General features: G+C 42.5%; 2 protein-coding genes and 1 long non-coding RNA gene across 7 annotated transcripts in view; 2 read left to right on the forward strand and 1 right to left on the reverse strand.

Moving 5' to 3' along the window:
* The window catches only part of LOC6530236 (uncharacterized protein DDB_G0288805), a 58,866-nt gene that overhangs the window by 6,629 nt on the left and 27,926 nt on the right, over positions 1-24,311 (reverse strand). For 4 of the 5 annotated variants that reach the window (XM_039371931.2, XM_039371929.2, XM_039371930.2 and 1 more), the window contains one exon: positions 15,002-15,125. In XM_039371931.2, the coding sequence (XP_039227865.1) occupies positions 15,002-15,125 (124 nt within the window). Of the gene's footprint in view, positions 1-15,001; positions 15,126-17,386; positions 17,983-24,311 lie in introns of those variants that run through there. The other variant, XM_039371933.2, reaches the window with a different exon arrangement.
* Positions 31-8,566, forward strand: LOC120320960. The gene is made up of 2 exons (XR_005560480.2): positions 31-2,303; positions 8,101-8,566. It is a non-coding gene; the product is annotated as an uncharacterized LOC120320960 (long non-coding RNA).
* On the forward strand, positions 18,117-21,006 carry LOC6530237. The gene has a single exon (XM_002091138.3). It carries the CDS (start codon positions 18,876-18,878, stop codon positions 20,559-20,561), a length of 1,686 nt encoding a protein of 561 aa, XP_002091174.2. The 5' UTR covers positions 18,117-18,875; the 3' UTR covers positions 20,562-21,006.

Raw genomic sequence — 24,311 nt, forward strand, 5'->3', positions numbered from 1 at the left:
GAAAATACAAAATCGAAAACAACACATTAATTCCATCAGTAAATCAGCCTGGCGAGTGTTTTTAATTGATGTAAATATTTGGCGGGCAAAAACATTTTTAATTAAAGGCAAACATGGCTCTTTCGGTCGAAGTGATTAAGCGTGTCAAAACGGAAGGTAACGATGGGTGCTGGCAGGGGTTTATCTCGAACATCGCGATAAAGGTTCGTGGAGCACTAGAACTTTGACCTTAAACGAAACACGCGTCTTCGCGGATATAACCTAATGAATGTCGTCAGTGATGGGTGGTTGTCAAATACTTTGATTAAATATTAGTAAACTTACTACTTACCTACTTCATAATATTAAGAAGGGAATGAACACATCAATATAGAACTTAAAAATTAAAATACAATAAAAATAATGTTTGATATATGTATTTTTCTAATACTAAGCAAAGCCATTCTTGTTCGATAGCATTCAGCCTGTTCTAAGCCTTCCCATTTGTTTGCTGTCATTTCGATCAAAAACCAAAACAGATTCCCAAAAATAGTCGGCGAATGCATTAAACCTCAGAAAGTCAAGTAGCCAAGGTGCGCATGCTCTCTCCGCTAATTATAAACTGATGTATCTGGAGTATCGGGCGGTGCATCTGCCCCTGTGCTCAGTATTTCAGATACTGTATCTGTATCTGGCCTCGACAGGCTATTGAACTTCAGCAGGGAGGACGAATGGGGGGAGGTGGAGGTGGAGGCGGGATGTGGCCACAAAAGTCACTAATAAGTAAAGCACTTGAAAAGCCAAAGAAAAAGGCAACACGAGAAGAAAAGCCACTCGAGTTAGATTGATAGGTGACTGGGTTCAGCCCCGGTCTCAGTCGTCTGCCATTCTGCCATTCTGCCGTTCTGCCAGTAATTAAATTTATGCACACAAATTCTTGGCAAGAGTCGCCGTTCCTGGTCTCGGTATCGGTCTGGGTTCCCGGTCCCTGTCCCTGTCCCTGTCCCGGTCCCGGTCCCAGTCCCGGTTCTGAGTTCTCAACTCTGGCATCTCGGCTCTTAGCTCTCATATTTCATAAGCCGAGGCGAGCTGAGGGCTTGAGTGACTCTGTGCTTCACACCTTTGGCCGCCGGTGGCAGCCACTTGTGCCTCTTGCCCCAGGGAGCTCCATTGCTCCCTTTGTTGTTATTCCTGGGACTCTTGTGATTCACGGCCCGGCCGCTCGTCTAGCTTATTGATTTCATTAGTTTGGTGACACAAACCCCGAGTGGAGCACCCTCTGGCAGCCGCACTTGTGAGTGCGCAGTAGGTGCTGAGCTGGGAGAAAATACGTGTCCCGAAATCAGGGTTTTCTGTTACTAAAATATATAGCACATCATTCTATATAAAGTATACTCTCCTCTCTGACTTCGTTTGGTCTTTGTTTTTATAGTACTCCAACAATGCGTAAAATGTTGGTACACTTGAAGAGTAAAGTATCCCCGTGAATATTAATCAATAAGTCCATTTATTTCGATTTCATTTAGTAGGCAAAATTACTTCTCAAACCATTACTTAAGTGTATTTTTAGAAATTGTATGGGTAAGTTTTTTCAGTGAGCTGCGAATGAAAGCAGTGTCAGTTTTAGTTTTCTTTTTCCCCTCTGAAGTGATGGCAACTTCGATACACCGCCATTGTGCCACATTTGCCTACTTGATTTCTTAACCGAGCAGGAAGTACAAGTCCATCGAGATGAGCAACGGTATTATTTCTGTGGTCTTTGGGGCTGGGTTAATCCATTAGAAGACCCAAGCCTTGATATCGTTGAACTCCCAACTTCCCATGACTTTGACATTGAAAGTGCCGCAGCTCCTAACTTCTAGCCAAAGTCGACCCCCTCCAACAAGATGAAGCCCCAAACTAGAAAAGCCAAATGTTTATTTTAGTTTCCACGACACACACTCCGAAGCAAAAGCCATCAAATGCATTTTAGGCTTTGGAATTTTTATAGGCTTCGATCTTTTTGGATATTTTAGAGATCTCCGCTACGGGTTTGTTTTTCACTCAATAAAAAGCTTCGATCGGGTCGCATTTTTGCCGCAAGTTATTAAGATTTTAACAACCGAATCTTCGTCTTCTGCCGAGTTTCTAATTAAGTTATTAGTCATGGTGAGTGGAATGTTCGCCTCGTTTCGTCTCGTTTCGTTTAGTTTAGTTTAGTTTTCGAAAGGGCGTTTGAACTGAGAAATGCATCAGCATAAATATGGCAAAATAAAGCCAACGAAAAGGCGTTCTGAGATGCTATCGATAGTGCTCAATATGTGTGGGCGTGATTTGTTTCCGAAGTAAGCCGATGGATATAGAATTTCGGGCGTGTCTGGTTGTTCTAATTTATGAGCACTTACGGCATTGAACGATAGCGACTTGCTGGCCATAACTTAATTGTCACTAACTGAATGCTGCGACGTCATAGCACTTGCGTCATTAACTGGCAAAAAATCATAAACAAGTGATAAGAATTTCGTACCTGACCGGTAATGTCTATTACCATTAAAAATGGCATGCATTTTCAAAATTTTAGTTAATAAATTCCTGCATTTCGTAATGCTTCTCAGTGTTATAAATACCCCACTTTATATGGGCTGACCCACCAGCTGTGCACAACTTTATTTTGTGGGCAGTAAAAACACAGCTCTTGATATATAATGTCAAAAGCCGAAAATGTAACAAATGACACACTCAGAGGGAAGCCTAAACAGGCGAACCAGGCATTATGGTGGAAATAATCAGGAAAACAAAGAACCCGGCCAGCAAACAAACCATAAAAAACACAACCAGAAACAAAAAACAACGACCAAAACGCTAATCAAATATGCAAGCAATGAGCTTCATCAACATAAAATTAAAAAATCATAAAATGCTAAACTGCTAAACTGCACAGCATGAACAAAATCCAAAATCAAAAAGCCAATCAAAATAAAAACAAAACTCAGATATCTCGACAACGAGCTGGGGCGTCAAAATGCCTCGTAATTGCGGCACATGTACGAAAAACAAACGAAACGAAAATCGGAAAACACATTTTACGATCCATCCGTGTACATATGGACATGGCCAAAACCACAACCCATCTCACGTTTACTCCATCGGAGCGATCAGTTTGTCATTCCATCATCATTCCATCAGCATGAAACTGGCCCCCCATCTTTGATTTGAGTTATGGGATCTGCGTGGATAGTGAGATCCCAAAGATCGGTGGGCGTTGCCAAGTCCCAACTCTGCGGCTTGATAAGCATAAATCGCAGCTTATCGATCTCTATGATAATCAAAGGCCATTTCCTCGGCATATTTATCGCGTCCAGCCGTGTTTGATATTACTTTCCAGATTCTACTTTCACTATCGCACGGCCTGTTTATGCGAGGAATTCTATGCCATAAGTTTATAGTCTTGGCCTTAAGTAAATGCAAACAAAAGGCAGGAAATGCAGCTATCTCTCTTTTAAATGCAATATATATATGTAAAGTAATATTTTAGTATCAATTGAGAGTGTTGTTGATTTGTTCATCTTCAGTTTAAAGTTGGGTAATTCATGTAAGTCTTTATCGAGTATTTACCCTGAATTCTTTTTGATGTAGAACCCGGAGTTATCCTTGGCTCTGGAGCATTACTGCCCCCAAGAGCATTGCCCCAATGAGTTGCAATAGTTCCTGGAATGTCGTCTGAGGCATTCACTTCGATGGCTGCATTCCCGGAACTTTTACGCTGACGATTGCAGTTGGGTTCCCTGGGTTCTGGGTTCTGGAGTCTGGGCTATGGACTGTGGAGCCTGGACTCTGGAGTCTGGAATCTGTAGTCTGGAGTCTGGGGTCTTGGAGCGGGTCTGGGTGAAGCGTCTTAGATTACAGGCGGCCCTAAGTAATTGCATTTTGCATATGCAGCAAAGTCAACAAACAAGTGAGATTTGTCACATGCTGCAGTTAGTGGCCGTGGGCATCCTCCGTATTGGTTTTGGCATTGGTATTAGTATTGGCATCGTCATCGGAATCGCCGTAGTTGCAGCCACTATATGGCTATAGTATACGGTATAGTACGCGTATAGAGCCCGCAGTTATTGACGTTTTTGTCACGTTTCCTGGAAGAAACCGTTTTATTTGCTCGCCTGGTGCCGCGGCTGGCATTTCGGTTTGTTTTGTAAGCGGAGAGCGGCAAACAAACTGCCCTGGGCCTGGGCAAAAGGAAAACAAACCTCAACTTGCAGCCATTTATCAGTTTCGACCTCCACTACTCCCCTCCTTTTCTACTCGCGGCAACTGCACTAATGCTAATTGCATTGGCACGCCCTGCAGACCAGACTCGACTCCCAGCTCCAGCTCTACATGTATCCAGCTCCATCTCCAGCTCCAGCTCCATTTTCACTGGCCAGTGCCCACTGCTGCCCACTGCTGCCCACAGCTGCCCAGTGCTCCAAAGCCAACTCGAATGCCACGAAATTAGCGCCATTTAATGCGGAGCGTACTCAAGTTTTACGCACGATTCTTTCACTGACGCCGCCCGAATCGGTGCCCCGGGAATTGGATGCAGTGGATCGGGGCGACGGTCGCAGGGGGCACGGTGTCAATGAGTTAATTAGCGCACGAGTTGTCGCCCCCACAATACCAGACAGTACACTGAGCACGAACTCAAGTGCTGTTCTATAAAGATCCGCACTTCAAAGTAAACCTTGATAATTGTTGGCCGAATATTATAATCTTTTAAATATATACCCTATCATAGTTATGTGACTACATTAAATATCTCACAACCATACTCGTACATTTTTTTATTAAATATTCTATATCGTAAAATTTGAAGTTTCGTATCATGAATCAAGTTTGTTAGGACAAGAACAACAATCTGTGATAAGGTTACGTTTCACTTTATTCTATTTATATGACTGTTCTTCTTCATGCAATTTTGTCCAGTGTACCTAAAGCGAAGAGAGGTGGGAGAAAAGCGCTCTCTTTTTGCTCTTTATGTGGGTGGTGCCCCTAAAAGCAATCGTGGAAGAAAAATCTCTTTTATTGGAGTCAACGCTACGCATTTCTGGGTCAAATTTTGTGGACTCCACACCGAATTTTATTTGCTTATAATTTATGTGGCCTGATTGAATTTAGTGGTCGACCAAATCAAGAAAAGGCAATTAAAATTATAGAAAAATGCGAGATAAAACTTATAAGCGCAAACATCTCAAGAATTTTTGTTGAATTTGATTAAAATAGCCATAAAATGTAAAAAACATTTTATGTGCTCTAGATTTTTCTTCACAAAGTGCAAACTTGTAGTTTTACTAGTAAAGTTGGGAGTTTGTTATTTTCCGATGAAATGCTTTGAGACTTTTACGTGATTGCAATGGATTAGTCACTTCCTTGGGAAGCGCGTCACTTTCAATCAATAATTAGTGTCATTTATTAATGCAAGCTCAATTAATTGACTGTCTGGTGCTGTTGCAAGTCAGTACAAATTCAGTGACTCAGTGCGGAACTTCTGAAACTATAAAGTTACTCATCCTACAGATACGGATACTGAATACTGTTATTTCAGAGGCCTCCTGCTGCTGATATCGATACACCTATATGCATGCAAGTATATGCAAAGCATTTATCAATCGAATGGCCTGCGGACAAGTTCGATGACAAGGGCAATAACAAAAAGCCGCTTTGTAGTCGATATTGAAAGTGGTACTTTATTTATTTGCTTTTTTAACCATTTTTGCAGACCACACACGCAGCCCGCTCCGCATGTTATTTACAGTTAATTGCTGCTGGCGGCGAATGAATGTTAAATTACATTGATAGTTCCATCAGCCACAGAGGCAATTTTTCTTTTTCCATATATATTTTCTTTTTTTTTTTGTAATTTTTTCTCCAGCCCGCTTTTGTTTATTTACTCGCCGATACGCGGCGATATTGTTGTTTCTGCGGTTTCGCTTTCATTGTGGCAGGCAGACGGCAGTAAGGCAGTCAGGCAGTCAGGCAGCCAGGCAGCCAGGGAGAGTAAATGGAAAATAAATTGAAACTGGCATTTAATTAAGTTAAACCGACCCGGCTCGATGGCAATTTATTAAAATAAACACAAGAATATATTGCATCGAGCAACACTAATTGCAATGTTATCTAAGCAAGGACGCAAACTCTAACTCTAACTCAAATTCGAATCGCCAGCGAATCGAAGTTGCAACATGGCAACAAAGTCAGCGGTGTGGCATGGATTTGCGGACTTTATTAATTAAGTGCAAACGTGGTCACTTACAAGCCGTTTAAACTGCGTGTTAGTGTTAGCCAACTTGAAATGGCCCCGCTAATGCGCCACCAGCTAGCCAAAAAATAAAAAGCAGAGAAAAAGACACAAAAAACGCACCACCCAAAAAATAAAATTTACACAAAAAAAAAAATACTTGGAAAAATTGTCAACCCGGTCACATAAATTTTGCCGACGGCTGCAGTCTCCGTCACTTGTTTACGCCTTTCGGTATCCCATTTAATGGGTATACGTTAACACTCGACTGAGGCAGTTGCAGTTGCAGCTTGCAGTTGCAACAGTCGCCAGTGCCTGTAAACAGTAAAATTTTGCTGGCTTCCTTTTGATCATAACTCGCTGAGTTATTGTGACAATTTGAATTGTTTCACTTCTTTTTATCACTTCTTCAGCCATTTCAGTTTTATTTTCTATTTTGCCTAATTTTGCCGAATTTTGCCACTCCGAAGCCCATTAACATTTGGATCCACGCACGCGAACGATCTGAGTTATGGCCGAGATATATGCAGAAGCATTGATTACGTCACCATAAATTAAGATATAGTTGTCGCGGGATTTACGCAGACAGGTGCTAATATCCATCGATTGGCCAATGATCGTAATTCTCCAGGAAGCTGCGTGGGTGCCACGCCGCGAAAATACGAAAATTTGTCAACTAATGGGTTAACAGCAGATAAAGCCGTCTTTATGGTTGTGTATGGGGTGATTTTCGGCACAGTGCCATAAATATTACGAATTAATTTCCCGCTATTTTGTCTCGCAATGGACTTGTAATTGAATTTCCGCTCACTTCGGGGTGGTGCAAAATTTATTGTTCGAAATTAGAGTGGCAAATTTATGCACTTTTAATTAAGTGCTCAAAACCGAAGGTTCTTTATCTTCGCGTTCCTTGAATGGTATTCTAGTTGCTTGACAAAATGGAAAGACATTGCCAATCGATTGCTGCAATTTATGCAGTTGCAACTCGGCTGTTAGCGGTAGGAAATATCCATGGGAATTTTTAAGGTGGGTAGTCGCTTGAAAGAAATTCCATCATCAAGCGGACTAAGTACTGCAATCTGAAGTGATCAAAACAGTGTTTTTTTTGCTAGAAAATATTTTTGAAAGCTGCCCGCCCTCTTTCTTCAGTTTCATAAGACCAGAGTCGCAAGTGGGACCACCCAAAAATTCCTGCTTAATGCAGAACTGTTTACCCTGGCGCAGGATCCAAATGGCTGGGCGTGTCTGGACCACTTACGAGATAATTATCCCTTCGAACGGCTAAAAAGTAAACAGAGAGCACTATTAACATGTCCGAGGGTTACGGAGCTCTATAATGATGCCATTAATTAGCTGAAATTGCCAGCAGAGCAGGGAAACCTGGAACAGCAATGCATGTGCAATTCTAGCACCCTTGAGCCCCTCAGCGCCAAGGATAACACCTCTTGATTTACGCTCCCCTAACCCGTGGGCCGTAAAACAAAAGTTTAGGGCCGGCCAGAACCAGAGGAGATCTATGTATGTCGACGTGGTCACGGGCTACTCGCCAGGGCGCCGTCTATCTTTTCCTGTTTTTTTACCCAGTTTTTTTCTGTTTTTGTCCTAGAGCAAAAGTCAGACGCTGGGCATAATAAAAACGTCATGTCCTTGTCCGCCCGGCTGGCCTTTTGACGCTGTGTGGCCACCAGCCAACCAGCAGGATCGGGCCGAAAAGGTGCCAAGTGCGGCCAGCTGGATTTTGCCCCGAGTCCTAGCCCACTTTTATTGTCTGTCATTTTGCCAGCCAGCATTATTTCTCGGTGCCTTTGTTTTATTGTTTTTCGCGCGTCATTATTTCGACTTTAACATTTTGTTTGTTTATTTTCCAGGGAGATCCTCGGCACAGACGGTACTTTCGGCCAGGACTTAATTAAGGCCTCAGGTGCAAGGAGCTCGTAAAAGAAGTGGGATCGCAACTCTTTTCAAATTATTTTTCCACCTTCCTGGGAATATTTGCAAATTGATTCGTTGGAAAAATAAACCTGTTAAAGGCACTCATTCGCAAAGCTGTTGATACTGGGGCTCCGTTTTCATGTTTTATGGCGAAAAGCATGTAATCTTAGCTATGGGAAAGTTTTGAAAAAATTTGACTCAATGAGGAAGTGTTCATCACGTACGCGGATTCTTGATCCATACATAAATATTTCTTTATTGCACTTGATTTCACAAACGGAGCCACCAGTTAATGGGAAAATGTGTTACATTGTGCCATATCTCAGGAAGTTTATTGATAAATATGGTAAGCCTTTATAAACATGATTTTGATTACATTAAAGCATAAGTGATCTTAGAAAAGGAACTTCTGTACTTTATAAAATAAAGTTTATTTAACAGTCACTTATGAATCGGTTGGCATATATCATGACCAATGTGTTTTGTAACTAAAGTAAATAAGTGAGTATATGTATCTTTATTTTATTTTTTTAAATCAAAACAGATTGTAATAAAGCTGCTATATTTTGTGCTTTGGCAACATTTTAAAGTGGTAATCTTTAAAGTGGTAAATTCTTCAATTTTCGGCTTCTCTCGTCTCCTTGAAGATCTACTTCATTCTCTCGCTTCTTTTAATGACTTTTGGTCTTAATGGCGCTTCCTACTCATTTCATAATTTGGGCTTAACTTCGCGCCAAAACGTTTGGTCAATGTCCGGCAAACTCTTGTGTTTTCACTCTTCATGTTCCTTTATGTGGCCAAAATGCTACTCGAATCCTGTTTTGCGGCACAGCGACCCTTTAATAAGCAGATAAGAAAACATTTTTATGTGCCGCCTGATCGGCACCAGGATAACTCTATTAAAGGCCCAGTTAAGAGCTCCGTTTTGCCATTCCGGCTAAAATGTCTGAGTGTGGTCTAGACTCTAGACCCGAAGCCGAGCCAAGTTCATGGTTACGTCAGTGGGCAAATTATGTGCCAATCGAAAGTCAATTTGCCCCCGCAATCGACAATTACCAGCACTACAAATGTAGTTGGCAAGGTGTCGGCAGGCACGCATTGTCATCTAGCAGATACTTGAATTAAATGGATGGGGGGTTGGGGGCCTTCTGGGGGATTGCGTTGCGTGTCGCTGGGAACAGGCCAAAGACACGCAAGCCAACTCCTCCTGCCATTAACAACTGCCCAAAATACACAGGTTTCGTATGATTAAAAGACCCATTTGCATGCCCAAAAAACCGAAAGAAGCAACACGGCCGTTTGAAGTTCGAGTTTAAGTTTGAGTCATGCAAAGTAAGCCACTACCATTACCATCACCATTACCATTGCCATCGCGAGCCCATTAAACGGTAGTGGAACTCGATTCGATTCCGACTGCAGGACCCAGCTGAATTTACATACATAGCTGCACGCGATGCAGAAAAACCCCAGTCGAATGATTCCTTTAAAGACTTTACGTAATTGGAAAGTGGCAGTCGCGGCGATATTGGGTGGAAAATGAAGAATTTCGAAGAGGGAGCCAGCCGGCCAAGTGAATTGATTTATTTGGCCGGCACAAGCCAACTGACAAATGAATGCATTTCCGTTCTGCCGCAATGATCAACTGACAGATGTCTTGGCTTTGACCACAATTTATATACATACTCGTACACAATTTGGTTGCCCCGAAGCCTCGAGAGCTTGCGACATTTCCTGCCCAATGACACGGAACGTTTTGTTCTGGGAAATGCTTAAAATAAATTAGGCTAAATCAATTGAACAGACACTCGAGATTATCGATTGAGGGATGGCTATGAATCATGCAACCCAAAGGGGGTTTCCAAAAATAAACATGCCTGTGCTAACATTCAGAGTGAAACCCTTTCGAGCCAATGCTTCTAGGACTTTAATCTGTTTTTTTGAATGTTCAAATGTATCTTACATTCAGGAGCAGCCCAGTCCTGTGGGTCCATGTCCCTACCAACAGATGCCTGATCCTGCACTTCCATTACATCCATACCGATAGATAGCATATCGAAGCACTCAGCGACCGAGAGCGGGTAAACTCCATCGAAAAAGCGGAAGGGCCGCCGATATAAATGATGATAAATGCGGTTGGAGGGAATTAAGATCAATTTAAAGGGTATTTAAGGATCAACCACACATCGGCGACAGCGGATCAGGCGAAAGATCTATCGATCGATCGTTGCGGCAGAGCAGCAAACACAAAAAGGTAAATCCCTTCGGGGAGTGACGAAAGATCTTGTCCATTAGCTCGTCTGCAGGCAGTTAATGGCTGCACCAAAAAAATAAAAAAAAAAGGTAAGAGATGAGAAAGAACAACGTTGGCTCAGAGAGATTGATATGTTTCGTGGACCCACCGACCGACTATCCGCACTGATCATAATGCTCTGATTATAGTTTTGTGGTTTTTAATATTCATGTCGATCAGCAGGCCTAGCAATATTTGTTTGATGAATTTATTGCCACACTGATCAGGGAACTGGGAACAGGGAACAGCGATCGGCGGCGTTTTGTTTTATCCGCGACGGCATTTCTTTAATGGCTTTTCGGTTCTGTCTTTGGATTTGGTTTTGATTTTGGTTTTAGGATTGCTTTTGGGCTCGTAAAATGCACAGTTTAACGGTGTGCGGCATGGAGTGTGCTACAGTTATGAGTCTGAGATGGGTCTGGACTCGATTATCTCACAGATAATCGGTTGGCTATGGGGCATGTGGTGGGTTTTATTGATTAGAACACGATTCGGTTGCATGTTTACCTAAAAACAGTGCTTGCTGGGCTTTACTTTCAACGGGGACTAAGATGGAAGGAGTCAAAGATTTATACTAAAACCATTTAAGAATCCTAAGATCCTGTTCATATTTAAAGATCTGATTTGCTCCCACAGCAGATTCATTCACTTCTGCTTTCCCAATCACTTGCATATCCAAAACGATGTCGCTACGGTACACAACTCTATTCCCACGCTAGACAATAACAGATTCCGAGAACTTTTGATTTCCAAGGGATCGACTGACTAGCCCCCTATCGGAGCCCATTGAACAGCTCCTTCCAGCTCCATTGTCAGCCCCGATTTTCCCCGTCAAGTGCGTAATTGCTGACAACCCGGCTCCTTGCTGCCAACTGAAGATCAAACGACCCAATCGCTCATTACCAAAATCGAAGTCGAAGGGAACAGACAGAGGGGAGAATTCGGGAAAGAAAGCCAGCTTTGAAGCCGAGCCGAACGGCATTGTTATTCAAATTCAAGGGGGGACACTTGACTGGGCCACAAAGAAATGAAAGAAATGAAGAGGAAAAACTACTGGGACAAGAAAAACTACATCAAATTGGCGCTTAAATATTTTCTGACCAACTGTGGGAAACAATAATATTGAAACAGAGAGAGCCAGGAACGAAAGCGCGTTTACTTCAACAGTGAACTTGGCTCGAAAAGGAATGGTACGAGTATGATGTGGTATGGTATGGAGAGTACTATATGGCCTGGAATGGCCGGCCACTTGAGTTTTGAAGCGTTAAGTGGAAATCAATGCAGGCCCTTTGGAATATCTCTCTGTTCCAAAACTCCCGAACGATCGAGTGAAGCAATTGACCAAAAACTGTCGAACTGACGATCGGCAAGCGGTACACTTGTTCGCCTTTGTTGTTGACCATGTTTTCTTAACCGTTTGAGCCCCTTTTTCCTCATCTTCTTCTTCTTCTCAGCTTCTCTGGGCGCGCGGTAGGTAAGAGAATATCGAGTCGGTCGAATCTGTTTGGGAATTTTTCAACATTTTCTTTAGCTTCGTCGGCGTCTCTTGGAAATTTGTTTGTGGACTGACGACTGACTGGCCAACGGAAATGCATTTATTTGCTGACGTCTTGGACCGAAATGAAGGGGCTATCTGTCTCTTTCCGTCCCCGGGCAGCCGTCTCCCTCGCAGGGGCGTTAATTGATGAATCTGCGCGATCGGAGCGGAGCAAGAGCCTATAGGTTCAATATACCCATACTCATACATACACATACCCCCCAAAAAGATGACCAAGACCATATGCTATTTCTTGGAATTTCTTTGAGGCCATGATTTCCTTTTCGACCAAGTCGAACTTTCTGTTCCATGTTTTCGGCCGCTCTTTTTCCTTGGTTTTCCCTTTGGGTGTTCATGTTAAACACATCTATTTATATTTTAATGATGTTTGTAATGATGGTGCTAAATATTTCCCACATTATTAGCACCTCTTCGTCTGGGTCTCTGGGTCTCGTCGCCGGCTAGGTCTCGGTTTTCGGGCTCAGGGCCAGGCGGCAAAGTCATTGAGGGATTTTCTTTGGGAACAAGTTGTGTGTGAGTGTGATCGCAGTGTGTGTCACAGAAAGTAAGCCTAGGTGCATAGGGTTCAAGTTTGTGTGGGGAGAAGTTCATACATAGATACATACATACATAGATGCCAAAGGATTAACAAATTTGTTCAAGGCAGATTTGGAAAAAGGTTCGTGTAAGGTAAGACAAACAGCAGTGAAGATGAATGAATATGGTTACGCATGAACCCAAATGGAATCTAAAGGTAAAACATCTCTACAAAATATAATTTATACACAAATTTAAGTAATATGCAAACTAATGCCCTTTCAGTAATATTAATGCTTCTTATATATTTTCAGCTTACAAACATATGTAATGTACATTTTTGTGACCTTTTCTCGCAGATCCTATCAGCATTGTGTGCCACAAAGATGATTATCGGACCATCTCGCACTTGTCATGAAAACATTTGGTTAATCGTAGGTACAGAATCTGGAGAGTATCTGATTGATCACTGGCGCTGCCGCCTTCAACGATGCTGAACAATGCTAAACATTTTTAATGAACTACCAGGCAAACAAGCGGCCAAACTTACAGCGGACCACTCAAATGGAATTCTCGGGTAGGAGTTACTGAAAAGGGCCGCCATCCGCGGACTGGCATTAATTTGATCAAGAAATTAACGGTTGCGTTACTTGTTACATGCATCCCGTGGACGAGGGTAAGGGTTAGGTGTTGATTGGGCAACGCCCTGAACCTATGCGATATATGTATATACAAATGCCCGGAATGACATATACGAGTATATAGGGGAGCTGGCCAGAACTGATTGCGTTCTCAGATTTATGACCGCACATGATGAGCTATAAAATGTTTTATGGCCATGGTCCCTAGTTGCAGTTGCGGTCCTAGGGAACACATCACAATCCACACAAGCCACCTCAACAATTTTCGCCTTCTGTTGGTCTGAAATTAAATCGTGTGATTTATTGACGTGTGGCCCGCTTCTGTTTTGGAAAATGGGAAAATGTTGTGGTTTCGGGTGAGTGCATTTTCACTTTTGTTTTTTGGGGTGGTGAAAGTTCCACCTCCCTTCCGTTTCGCATCCAGAACCCCAGAATTGATTGAGATGTCAGGATTCATTAGCAGCCATACCTTCCCTTATTTCGGTATTTTCGATATTTTTCCAGCTAACCGGGGATTCGGCTGACCACCGTAAATCTGCGGGGGAAATTCCCAGCCAAACAAGTGGGATATACCCGAATGCAGCGTGGTCTTGGTAGAACGAGGGATAATCCCCGACTACCTGGGCTTAGCCATGCAAATGAATGAAGTTTTCAGGGTCGCTTGGTGAGAGGGCGTGCAAATTGACAAAGGAACCTTTCGCACATTAGGTTTTAAGTGGTCATGTCCCTGTCACCGTCCCTGGCCAGCTGGAAATTTTCACGCGCACTCGCAACAAACAAAACATCATTTTGCACCTGTTGTCAGTGCATTTTCCAGCATTTGCTCGCTTCTTCTGAACCTCCATTGTCCTGCCTATTTCTCTCCCTATTATCCTGCTGAGTGAGGCTTCGTAGCTCGTGCTGGTCCTTGTATCTCTTCCTTTGGAACGCTGCTTTTCAGGCAGCAGCTGCAGCGGCTCTAATTGGCCATGGTCAGACCCGAAAAAAGGTTGCTGTTGCGTCGAGTGAAAGTTGACCCAAAGCGTAGCAAATTTTTATGATTTTTTCATTTTTCTCCGGTGTGAGTTGCTTTGTTGCCAGTTTTTGCAATAAATTACGCACTTTATGCATGCCCCACAAAGGTTGCATATGGAAATGTGTATTTTATACAGTTGTGGCTCTAGTCGAAGTGGGTAAAGTGTTTATTAACTGACAGATAGTTGATAATAAAACCTATGTTCTTTTATAGACTTGAACTAGGACATTTACTGACTTTCCGCATACCCAATCTTTCAATCTTTCTTTTAGGTTATAAAAAACAAGATTAATACTTTTAATAAACTTGAGGGCTTCCAAGTTATTTCTCCCAGCTCCATTGACATTCCATCCTCTGTTGCAGCATCTCAAGGGGATTTCGTCACGCGTTCGGTTGACGGTTGGCAACATCATCAATAGATCAAGTAGAAAAATATTCAACAACTGTAGCACTTTCTGTTATTGTTGTTACCGACATTTGGACATGCCAAGTGGAATGCCCCCACCCGCCTTTTCCGACCCATTGTCATGGAAATCGAATGCAAACAAACACCAGCTACAAACTACTGGAAATTGTTGAAATATTTTCTATTTTTCGGGATACATACTCGTATATTGTTTTGTGAAAGGTTTCGAGGGCACGGCCGAAGAGAAAGAGTCGAAAATTGTAAATTAGATGGCAATGTGATGGCATTTCCTGCAGACGTGTCAATAAACAAAAAACACATCCGAACAGGAGACCTGCAGTGGGGCACTTGAGGTGTCAGGGGTAGTAGGGGGTAGTGGGGGTTAAGTAGTAAATTTATTGGAATACTTACGTATCTGTGAAGTGTCTGTCACTGAGACTGTTCCTTCCGCAGCTAGGTGTATGGCTTTGTTGTGTGCACACTGTGACATTATTACGTAATCTTCTACTGTACATAATGCACCTGAAATCACCACCTGGAAGATATAAAAACGGGTTATAACGTTTTTTCAAAATGTGATCATTAAAAGGGGTTACTGAGATATTCTAAAAGTTTGGAGTGCGTTAATTTCGGATTATGTTGAACCTTCTCTTGCCTTCCAAGCAGCTTAAATGTCTTACCAATAGTTTAAAAAAGTTCAATTTATATTCAACCCTTAGCTGTTAGCTGTTTATCACTCAATTCTAGAATATTTCCCGGTATATACGGTTTAAGAAATTTCTACTTCTTTCCTCCATTTGTGGCCGCCTTATCGCTTTACTATCTGCCAACCGGGCCATCAATAATTGTATCTATCAGATAAAAACGGCAGAAAGGGACCAACCGCAATAACTACAAAATATCACACCTAAATTGCATACCAATGTTTACACGATGTCACGACAAATACTTTGATACCCTCACAGGCACAGTGCAAACAGAGCACAAAAGTATTTCATGTTGTTTGTTTGCCTGTTCTTCGATTGCCATCTTTGAGTGGCCCCCCTTTTGGACGCCCCTGGAGGGGCGTATGTCGGTAGCCATTACCTTCCCTCACCTGCCCCACAAAAATGCCCCTTTGTTCGGTAATTTATCATGTTTGATTAGTTGTCTCTTTGGTATTTTATTACATTCATTAATAATCGTGGCTTTGGTTTAATGAATTTATTGTTTCGCCAGGCGGGCGGCGCTTGTGTTTTACCCCTTTACCGCCGACTTTTGTGTTATTGTGCCAGGTCAGGTTGTAAATCACGTCGGACCCAGATCTACCTTCGATACATGGAAGTCAGGTGCTTCTGGGCTTGTCGTGATGTAAATAGGACTTTGACCATGTAATTTTGATCATTTCTGCGAAGTTTTAATTGCAATCACATACGATTTATGGGACCAACTATCTCTGGGCAATTATTGTAAAAGTCGGCTACAATGCTAAACTACGTTTTGTTTACTCCAGCCTTGCTATCTGCAGTTGGAAGATTTATTTTTATACTAGTAGGTGGGCTTAGCTCTGCCCGAGATATCTGAATGAATGAGAGTTACAACTTTTTTCTGAGTATTATTGCCCCTCCCCCTCCCGCTGCCACATGTGCCACACCTTCTCTCCATTCATAATTTCATCAACCCAGAAAAAGTAACCAAACTCTTTTGTGTGGGGCCTTGCTACGGTTTATTTATTAGAACTCTGTCGATAATTACAAAATAATGCGTTTGGTTGCCCCTAACCCGCCGAAAACCCCGCAACCCTTGGCTTCTTCTACCACTTCACTTAAGTTCGGTGCCCAACCTCCTACGCCCCCGCCCTTTTGCCACCCACCTAGAGTACCTTAAAGTACACTGCGGATAGTTGTGCATGCGTTGCACTTTGAATTATACTTGTTTGCAACAAATAAGCTTTCAATGACATTGTGAGGAACTACTATATAACTACAAAAAGTATAATGATTTTTTCTCGGTGCAGAAGTGCTTGGGAAAATAAAGCGTGCACATTGGCTACGGGGACCGAAACGAGGTTACCCAGGGCGAGGAATTCGAGGCGAGGAAGTGCTCGATAGCATTACAAAGCGAGCGCCTTGATAAGATTTTGAAGCTACCAACTAGAGAGTTTTCGGTGGGGGTGTTTGGTGGGCCTATGCTGTGTGTTGAGGAAGTGTTTGGCCCGAGAGCTCCATGTAACTTGGCTAACTCGACGCCCGATAGCCGTGCTTGAGGCTGCGGTTTTCGCTCGAGAGGCCTTGATAGTTATTGTTTTATAGTCTTGGGGGGTTTTGCCATTCGAGTGGCCAACACGAGGGTCGCTCAATAGTAAGGCTCTTTCCCATATCAATCAATTACAATTTGAAGAGCTAGTTAGCCAAAGGAAGCCATATTAGACATCAGTTTGGCTAACTTGGGATATGTTCAAAGGGCAGAAACAGATAAAATCTAAAATGGTTTTGCAAAAACTAAAAATCTTGAAATCAATTGATTATTGCCAAGCTAAAATAATTAGTAAACAAAATTATAATTAAGTTTCAAAAAACAAATTATCTTCTCATAATGTTTAGGTTTCATTTGGTAGTTTTATAGTCCTTCCTTTAAGCACATAATCTTCCACTAGCACTAACTGTATTGCTGGATATTCTGGATTATTCTAGTTCTGGAAAAGCCGCGTTGGATCCCCGGTATTAAAGTATCCCAAAGTGCTGTCAAATCAAGCATAATCGAGTAATACCACTTCACCTTCACTTGGCCGGGCCATCGATCACTGGCAATACTCACAATAAAAAACAGCAGTCTCTCTAACTGATTCGACATTCATTCGGCGATTAATGTACATAATTTTAACCCATTTACTGCCGGCACAGAGCAGTAAACTAAAATTCAGAGCTTCAGAGGTGTCGTAGTTGTCGCTGGGTGATAACGTGCTGGCTAACCGATGTGGCTGACATTGGGCAGTTTCGGCGTTGTTGGCCCCGTGTAATCAGTTGACCGATAGCCTGTCCCCTCTAAGTAATATATGCAGTATTCTGGGCGCTGCTATTCTCTATGTGCGTTCAAAGCGAAATGAAATCGAAACTCATTGCTGGCCGACAAACGGAGACACACACACACGTGCACACTCGCGAATTCACACACACGCGATGTACTTCCGCTTTGCGCTTGCAGCAATAGTAAGCATAAAATAAAATATATATTTCTTGTTTCAATACTGTATTGGGGGCACGTTTCGTTACGTTTATTATTCGTTATTATTGGCTATATGGGGGTGTGTAAGTCGCGTAATACTCGGGACGTTGGCCAAAATGTCGGCTAAAGGCGTTGCGGCAGCGAGACGTTGAACGTCTTGGCAGGGCGATTGAATTATCGAGACTAAACCGAAGCGAAACGTGCGACATTTTTTGGCTTTGTGTTTTTCTTCCTTTCCACACAAGCAGCAGCAGCAACAGCAGCGGCAGCAGCAGCAGCGACGCCAGCAGCAACATGAACATGAACAGCGGCAGCAGCCACGGCAACGCAACAGCAATAGCAGCAACATAAGCGCAACCAGCAACATTAGTTGGCGCAGCGGCAACATCGGCGGCAGCAACAACAAACACATCAAAAGCGGTTTGAAAACTTGCGCATTTGTTGTTGCTCCCCGTGAAAGTCTGTGCGCGTGTGTGTGTGAGCGCGGCCATTGCTGCTGCAATGTAACATTTATTGCATGCGATATTCGGCCAGAGAGCAGAGTGCAACGCGCCATGTTAGCTGACAGCTGTTGCCGTTCGAACCTGTTGGCAGCGGCTCGAGCTGTTACGCAGGGCGCGCTGTTAAACGACTGTAACGTCCAACTTTAAAAATGTTAACTGCTTGAATCTCAGCAAGAGAAACGCTACAATATCAGTTTTTTCAGAGTCTGTGATATTTTCAATATATTTTTGGAAATTCTTTATTTATCCAAAATATATTAATACTTATAAATATGATTGCAAATATGTAGTAAAAACTTAAAAAAAAACGTTTGTAAAAAATTAATTTTTTTCAATTTATTAACTCACATTACATTTATTTGGACATGCCCTTCTTAAAGTTGTAACAACGAATCCAATTCATCACTTAATTGAAGATTAATTGCATATTGTACATATTTGACGCCTTTCTGCGTCCCTAATTAATTCTTCATAATAAGTTTATCCAACTAATTACGTCGCTTTATTGAATTAACCAACCGAGGTTACTTTGCCGCCTGTCTTTCCAATAACTTTTATTAACTCACAAGCCCTTCGAGATGTCGTTGCTTAGAATCCTTTTGATAATCATAATCTTGAGGATAGTTTTGTCCATTCCTGACACAATCATTGCACAATTAAGTGCTGAACTTAAAATAAAAAGCCAAATTTACATCGGCTTTGGAAAGGAATCTCTTGATTTTCCAAGTTCAGATGACAATTACCCGAAATTGGTCATTTTTAAAAATATAAGTGAAGAGTTTAAGAACTATCACGACGAACCTGTGCTTCTTATAATACGACTTGAAAAGGATTTTGATTGGAATTTGGCCACTTTGGATGTACTAAGATCATATCTCACGGATAGACAATACAATGATATTTTACTGATAGATGAAGATAAAGAAAATACAAACAGCTATTTGGATATATGTAAAGCTTACTGGAATGCAGGCTTTTCACACTTGCTAATCTATAACTCGCGTAACGAACTTTGGTCAATAAAACCCTATCCTTACTTGCAGATAAGGCCTACAAACTTAAGAGAGTATATAAAGAACAGGAATAACCGCAACTTGATGGGTTATCCAATGCGAGTTTTAGTGACCAACGATCCGCCTCATTGCTTTGTGGATGAAGACGAACTACCGAATTCTCCGAATCGTTATAAGGGCAGTATAGCCACCATGTTAAAGATATTTGCCGATCAGCTTAATGCAACTTTTCAAGCGAATCCTTTTCCTCAATTTCAACGCTATTCCACGGGCGAATGTTTGCAGATGGTCAGAAATGATGAAGTCGATGCCTGTGGCAGTATATTCATAAGAACTTACGAGTATGCCACCAGTCAACCAGTTCGCTTAAATCGAGTGGTTATAATGGCGCCATTTGGCAACCCCATCGAGAAGTTCTACTATTTCTTCAGGCCCTTTGACATGTACGTCTGGATCGGTACTGGCATTATCGTGGTCTATATCGCTGTAATGGGTTCCTTGCTCCATCGCCTGCACTTCAAGGAATGGGATGTGGGTCAGTACCTCCTGCTGGCCGTACAAACTCTGCTGAACCGGGAGCTATCTTTGCCGCAGTCTTCGCGTGGCTCCAAATTGATGTTACTGCTCCTGTTATTTGGCATTGGATTTATTCTGTGCAATTTATATGTAGCACTGCTGTCCATGATGCTGACCACAAAACTGTACCAGAGACCCATTGAAAACTTGGCCGACTTGAAGGCGGCCAATGTGAGCATACTACTCCAGAAGCACAATATCAAACCTAATTCGGTTTACGGAAGCTCGGAGGAGTTAAGGGAGAGATTCCAGCTGGTCGAGGAATCCCTACACTTGGAGAAGAGAAATAACTTGGATCCAAGTTACGCATACGTGGACTCGGAAGACAGGATGGATTTCTACCTATACCAACAGAAATTCCTTCGAAGGCGCAGGATGAAGAAGTTGCCCAATCCCGTGGGTTACACCTGGGCCGTTCAGGTCATTAAGCAAAACTGGGTCCTGGAAAAACACTACAATGATCATGTCCAACGCTTGTTTGAGACCGGATTGCAAAATAAACTGGTGGATGATGTCCACGAGTTGGCCGTAAAGGCTGGCTTCCTGCACTTCTTTCCCACCCAACCGCAAGCCATCGAACCACTGCGACTGGAGGACATAGTGATGGCTGCCATGGTCTTGGGCGGCGGACACGCCCTCGCCGGGATCTGTTTCCTGGTCGAGCTGTTCGCCTAATGGGCTTACACTCAGTCTCAATCACAATCACGGGAATGGCAATAGTTCCGGATGACCATAAAAACGGTTAACACCCACGCAATAAAGCGGAACTACCCCTAAGTGTATCACAATTTAAAGCGATTAGGGTCACAATAAAGCAACAGAATGAGGACCCGCATGCGACATCCGTTGCCAGGACACTCGAAGAAATGTCAAGTATATTTTTGAATAGCATTTGCATTCTTTAATATGTTAAGAAGATTACATTACCCCCATAAAAAAGTATTTTACTAGTTAGAAACGTTGAAGAGAGTATTTAAGAAGATTACATTGCTTGTATGATAAAATATTATATCAATCAGAAACCTTGAATAAAATATTATAAAACATCTTAGCTTCTTAACTAACTTCTTGGTCCCTAAGCCGTTCAGCATTTAAAACTGGCGTTTTTCTCAGTGCACAAGAAGTGTGTCAATTGGAGGACATTACTTTACTTCTCCCAGCGGAAGTTGCCAAAAATGCAGCAGTTGATTGAACATTGATTGACAATGGTTCCCGGCCAGGATGCGAAACACAAGAAGGGGGCGCGGTCCACTGGCAATCGATTCATGGACTTGGTTAAGGACGTGGACATGGACATGGATGCACAGTGTGTAAGTGTGGGCGGGGATGGGGAAGTGCCACTGCTTCTTGTGATTCCCTTTGTTCGATGAGACAATGACGATTTGTGCACCGTGAGCAGTCCGCTCGTCGCCCTTTTGTGTCCTCCTTGCCATCCTTGTAATCCGCCGATGATAATGGGCCATTGTCAGTATCGATGTTCGATGTGGACGCCTGATTTCTGTTTTCTGATGTCTGATTCCTGACGCCTGCCGATGACGACCAATGACAGCCACTTGGTTCGCTGGTTGATTGCTGACGCACTTTGGCACAGACACGGTTTGGATTGAATTGGATTCGATTCGATTGCCCCACTGGGAGGCACTTTAAGCTCATTAAAGTCTGGCGAAATTAGCAGCATGACAGTGAGATGATTGGCCGTTGAATAGGTGGGTGTGAAATAGCCGATAATAAGGCATTTTAAAGGGGCTATTTCGGGAAGGTTCGAACTAGATGGGATAAAAATAGGGTCCTGGCTATTGCTATTCAATAGAAAACTATTGATAACGACAAAAACCACTTACAAATAGAAGAGGTCTTTCCTTGTAAAAGGGACACATGAAGTTTAAATTAACTAAAATGGGGTTCAAATCGTCTTACTATAAGAAGTTGTAGCCCTGAACTGAAAGTAAACATGTGGTCAGCCAATAAGGATTATCTGTGGGGTCGAAAATGACATTTCAATTCCTCCAGTCACGTTCAGTACTCAAAAGATAATTACAATTTTCAAATGTGAAGTGAAAATAACAGAAACCTTAAGTGGGATTAGGTTGCGATGTCGGACTATATTTTCGATTCGGTACAAAGGTTGTTCCCTGAATAATTTGGAGCGACAATTTCATCAGTCTCGTGACTCAGATTCCATTTTCGATGGGACCATGCCCCCCCTACAAAATCGTAAACAATTACTATTCGTTTCTTTCGGCCCAGTTATCAGTCTGTTGCCAACTGCCCAGAGCCGTACAGCAGCTGCTACATTGCGAGTAAGTGGAAAGTCGACTGAAGTTTCGTGAAAAATATTGGCCAAAGTCACGGGCCATTGCAGATTGCCGGATTGCTATCGCTGTGACGTCACAAGGAATGTGCTACGGAGATTGCCACCGATTAGATTCGCTTACAAACAACTAGAAGTATGTTAAGTTGTCAAGTGATAGCCGAGGGCTGTTCATTAGCGAAATAAAAGTTCTCAGACGTGACCGTCTCGATGACGATACTTGGGATGTGTTTTGGACCCACTCAAAAGAGCCATTTAATCGATATTTTGTGATGTTTGGATGGCTGGCCTCTTGAGATGAACGAGCTGTTTTTTAGGGGAAATTCTATGGAATATTTAATCCAGGTGTTTTTCCAGATTACACTAGAACCCGTTTTGATAGCAAAAAGATGTCGCGAAAATGTGAAATTATAGTATATTGATTGCTTATCTTCCGTTCAAACATTACGTTAGAGGTTAAGTAACCAAGTAAAAACGTTTTCCTTAGCCAGTTTACCAGTGACACCACACAAAAGGCCATCCCAAACTCAAATCAATCTTTATTTTGGCTCCTTTTCGGAGGGCTAACTGTCAATTTGGCCAATCAAGCGAATACCGCAAAAAGCTAATTAATTTTTTGCTCTACCCATTTGCCGTCAACGGCAGTGGAAAACGCTCATCAAACTAATTGGCCAGCCGACGGCGTGGGTGGCCATTTTAACCTCTTGGCCAACTACTCGGCTTGGCTTTAATTGCATGCGCCGGTCGCCGAGAACCTGCCACAGACAGCCATTTAAAAAGACGCAGCTTATTGTCTGCCTAATGGCTCCGAGTGAGCCAAGCAGCCGTTTTGGCCAGATTCATAGCCAACTCAAGGCCCGGCCAAAAGCATTTTGGCTATTTTTATTTCTTTTGGTTTCCTCGCCGTTTACCGTTTTGGCCTTTTTGACATCGGCATGACAACCAACTATGCCGCTTAATAAACTTAACAATTTAATTTGCCATTTTGGCAAACAAATTGTTTTGTTACGTTTCGTTTGGTTTCTGTATTTCGAGAGAGATTTGATTAATTCAATGAAGACATAAATACAGTGGTTTACATATCTTCAATTTTGAGAAAAGTACTACAATTACTTGGAGGTTTAAAGATTTAAATATGCAACTTTTATAGTTCCAAATTATAAATATAGTAAATAAATTTTAAGCTCGACCTTTAATTCAAAAATAAATGTGACTTCTTTGAACTTTTTCGTCTTACCAAGTTTGGTTTCGTAAAGCTATTTTGTATCTTTGATGTGATGCCGGAAATGCCTTTTTCCCAACGTGGCAAACTCAATTAATTAACTTTCAAACGTTGCACTGCCAAATAAATATTTGCACTTGATTATCGCGTTGACAGCCCCATGTGGCTGCGGAACGGGTTGGCAGCTCCTCGCTGGCCCCACTTGAACTTTGAGGCCAACTGCTGACCAGCTCCCCAATCGCCCTCTCCCTCTCCCTCGCACAGCAGCCCCACTCACTCGCACACTAAGCGCCGCTATTTACTGTCAATCATCGCGGCCTTCTTGAGGCGGTGGGTGGTGCCAGTCGGCGGGTGGCGGTTGGTGGGGTGGGTGGTTTTTGGTGGGGCACGGTATCGCCCAATCAATATCAATGACTGATTACGATTAAACGCGGTGTCCACGCGCTCGTTGGACATTCGGCGAGCCATTTTGGCGAGCCTCCATTTGGCCAGGTGAAAATGCGAAAATGCCTGGGAAATGAGTCACGCTTGGGGGTATCGTGTGGCCTGTAGTTATAGTTATAAGGAAATCTTTGGCAGTTGGCACAGGTGAAAGTTGTTGTCGGAAGGCTCATAAGATCGATGGGCTGGAAAACCTTCAACGCAGCAATTATTCCCAGTTACTACAAACAATTATTTTACCCGAAAGCTAACTCTCTGATTGTAAGATTGAATGTTTCTGTAGAAGCACTAAAACCACATAAGAGCTTTTACCCAGAATTTTGGTGGTCTTTAAATTGAACATATTTTATTATTTAATTATAGCTATAGATATGACTAAGACTAGAAGCAGTCTACTTCAGGTATGGATGCCTATAGGCAGATACATTTAAAGTAGGTGCTGTGCCACATT

This window comes from Drosophila yakuba, chromosome 2R (genome assembly GCF_016746365.2).
Source record: "Drosophila yakuba strain Tai18E2 chromosome 2R, Prin_Dyak_Tai18E2_2.1, whole genome shotgun sequence".
Taxonomy (NCBI): domain Eukaryota; kingdom Metazoa; phylum Arthropoda; class Insecta; order Diptera; family Drosophilidae; genus Drosophila; species Drosophila yakuba.

Excerpts from the sequence above, each read along its gene's own strand:
- LOC6530237 (XM_002091138.3), top strand. The coding sequence starts at position 18,876 with ATGTCGTTGCTTAGAATCCTTTTGATAATCATAATCTTGAGGATAGTT.